This window comes from Alosa pseudoharengus, unplaced genomic scaffold (genome assembly GCF_046254945.1).
Source record: "Alosa pseudoharengus isolate Yale_2024_CS ecotype anadromous, Long Island Sound unplaced genomic scaffold, YU_APseudo_1.1 YU_APseudo_1.1_scf_24, whole genome shotgun sequence".
In the NCBI taxonomy this organism is placed as follows: Eukaryota; Metazoa; Chordata; class Actinopteri; order Clupeiformes; family Clupeidae; genus Alosa; species Alosa pseudoharengus.
In genome coordinates, this window is record NW_027468689.1 from 16,549,706 (window position 1) to 16,552,205 (window position 2,500).

At 46.6% G+C, this 2,500-nt stretch overlaps 1 protein-coding gene across 1 annotated transcript in view; it reads left to right on the plus strand.

Moving 5' to 3' along the window:
• The window catches only part of dnah9l (dynein, axonemal, heavy polypeptide 9 like), a gene marked incomplete at its 5' end in the record, with an annotated part of 52,480 nt that overhangs the window by 7,731 nt on the left and 42,249 nt on the right, over positions 1 to 2,500 (plus strand). Inside the window, 4 exon segments of the mRNA XM_076302473.1 lie at positions 310 to 532; positions 1,061 to 1,390; positions 1,757 to 2,011; positions 2,221 to 2,390. Coding sequence (XP_076158588.1) covers positions 310 to 532; positions 1,061 to 1,390; positions 1,757 to 2,011; positions 2,221 to 2,390 — 978 coding nt within the window.

The following is a 2,500-nucleotide window of genomic DNA, read 5'->3' on the forward strand; positions in this document are numbered from 1 at the left end:
ATATTAAGTTCTTGAAAAGATTTGTACTGGTGTTTGCCACTTTTTAATCTGTCTGCCAAGTCATGTAATCCAACTGGAATTATTTTTCAAATGTGTTCAGTGATTTATATATTGCAATAAAGATGAAGCATTTCAGTATTTTCAAAATACTGGTATACAAGTTCTGCTAGTTCAATGTTTCATCAGCTGTGCTTTAGGAATGGAGTGTTATTACCCATAATGCACAGTTATTGGAGGAGTGTTACTGGCCATAACACACTGTGCTATGATTAAGATTCCTCTACATAAAATGACCCCCTGTGTCCTCAGCACCAGGGAGTTGGTCCATGGCGTGTCCACGCGAGTGCAGCGCAGCAAGACCAACCTGGACACGCTGCAGGGCCTGATGGGAGCGTTCAGCCACACGGCGTTCGTCACCAGGAAGAGCAGCCGCAGCGGGAACCTACTGGTCATGGCCGACGTCAATGAGAGCATCCGCCGCCAGTACACACTTATCTCCAACACCGGGCACAAGATCCATCAGCTCGTGGAGGTGTGTGTGTGTGAGTGTGTATGTGTGTGTGGTCCCTGTGTGTGTGTGTGTGTGTGTGTGTGTGTGTAAGAGAGAGTGAGAGTAAAGTAAAGTGAGTGGGATTTAAAAACACTTCTATCCGAAGCAACAGTGACTGGCAACATCAGGTTAGGGAATCTAATCTGGATAGGGGAGACAGACACTACCACTTCTCTAGCGCAACCTAATACAGGCTTGACGACAAGTGTGTGTGTGTGTGTGTGTGTGTGTGTGTGTGAAGTTGTGTCACATTAGATACCTGCTAGGTTTTCAGCTCTTTAATAAGCATTATCTCTCTGATAAGTGTTGTTTTAAGGCAGTGTAGAGCAAAAACGCTTCAGTTATGTGCCCAGCATAGCCTCCCTGTGAGACAGTTTGCAGTTGTATTTCATAAAGTTGATTGCTTGCATACAGTATGCAGTAAACTGTGAGAGTGCAGGGCCGTTTCTGCAGATGTGTTTATACATATCTTCTTCCCTCTTCTTTGGTTCTTCTTTGTGTAATCTCCAGGAGAACCGTTCTCTGCTGGGTGGAGAGGAGGGTTCCGCGGAGTGGCAGTCCTACACCGAGTACGTGGACCGCATGGTTCTGCAGGGTTTCTGCAGCGCAGTGCGCTGCTCCCTGCAGTACCTGCTGGAGAACACGGACCCGGCGCTCCGCATCTCTCCGCTCTTCGAGGTCCAGCTTGTGTTGACCTCTGACATGACCTTTCACCCCTCGCTCGACCTCACCAAGAAGGGCAACTTCTATGACATCATTGATAAGATGGTGGGTGACATCCTGGGGATGGCGTCGTTTATTAAGAGGGTGGCCAGCCACAAAGAGGCCGACACATACCAGGTACCAGAGCTCTGTGTGTGTTTCACAGGGAGACACAATTTCACAATTCTTTGTATACAAGCTACTTTACTTATACTGTGTTTTTAATATACTGTAATACAGTTATTTTTACAGATGATTTTATGTACTTTATATTATTTTATTATATTTAGACATTATACTTTGTGTGTTTGTGTGTGTGTGTGTGTGTGTGTGTGTGTGTATAAGACTTTGTGTGTCTGTTTTTGTCACAAATCAGAGCTTTACACACCTTACACGTGTGTAGACGTCTATGGTTTTTGTATGTCTGTGAAGACTCTTTTACAGTAACATGTGCAGCCATTATAAAGTGAATGGGGATTCAGATCAGGGTCCATCTGCTTACAGAGTGACATCAATGAGATGCCGGACTTGTCAGAGTTAGCACAGGTCATGCGTGGTCGAGCACGCAGTGCCATCGCTAAGGTCAAAGAATTCCAGAGATCTTTCGCCTCCTACCGCTACCTGTGGACAGACGACAAGGCGGAGTTTATGAGGCAGTTCCTGCTCTATGGCCACGCCCTTTCCACAGAGGAGGCGGAGCTCTATGCTGACTACGAGCTGGCTAAAAACCCGCCCAAATTGCAGAACTTCAAAGAGCAGGTAGAAACCGGCCACAACACACAAGGGCAGAAAGCTAATGGTCTTTCAATAAGATAATGCATCCCTTTGACTATTGATAAATGGATAATGAAATAAATCACTGATGTGTGTGTGTGTGTGTGTGTGTGTGTGTGTGTGTGTGTGCGTGTGTGTGTGCGTGCGTGCGTGCGTGCGTGCGTGCGTGCGTGCGTGCGTGTGTGTGTGTGCAGATAAGTGTGTTTGAGTCTCTGTACCAGAAGGTGTGTAACCTTGAAGATAAGCGCATCTTCTGCGGTTGGTGCCAGCTGGACATGAAGCCTTTTAAAGTGTCCCTGATGAACGTCATCAAGAAATGGAGCTGGATGTTTAAAGAGCACCTCATGAGCCATGTCAATGACAGGTACACACACACACACACACACACACACACACACACACACACACACACACACACACACACACACACACCTCCAGACCGCTGCCTGCTCCAGAGTGCTGGATCTATCTGTC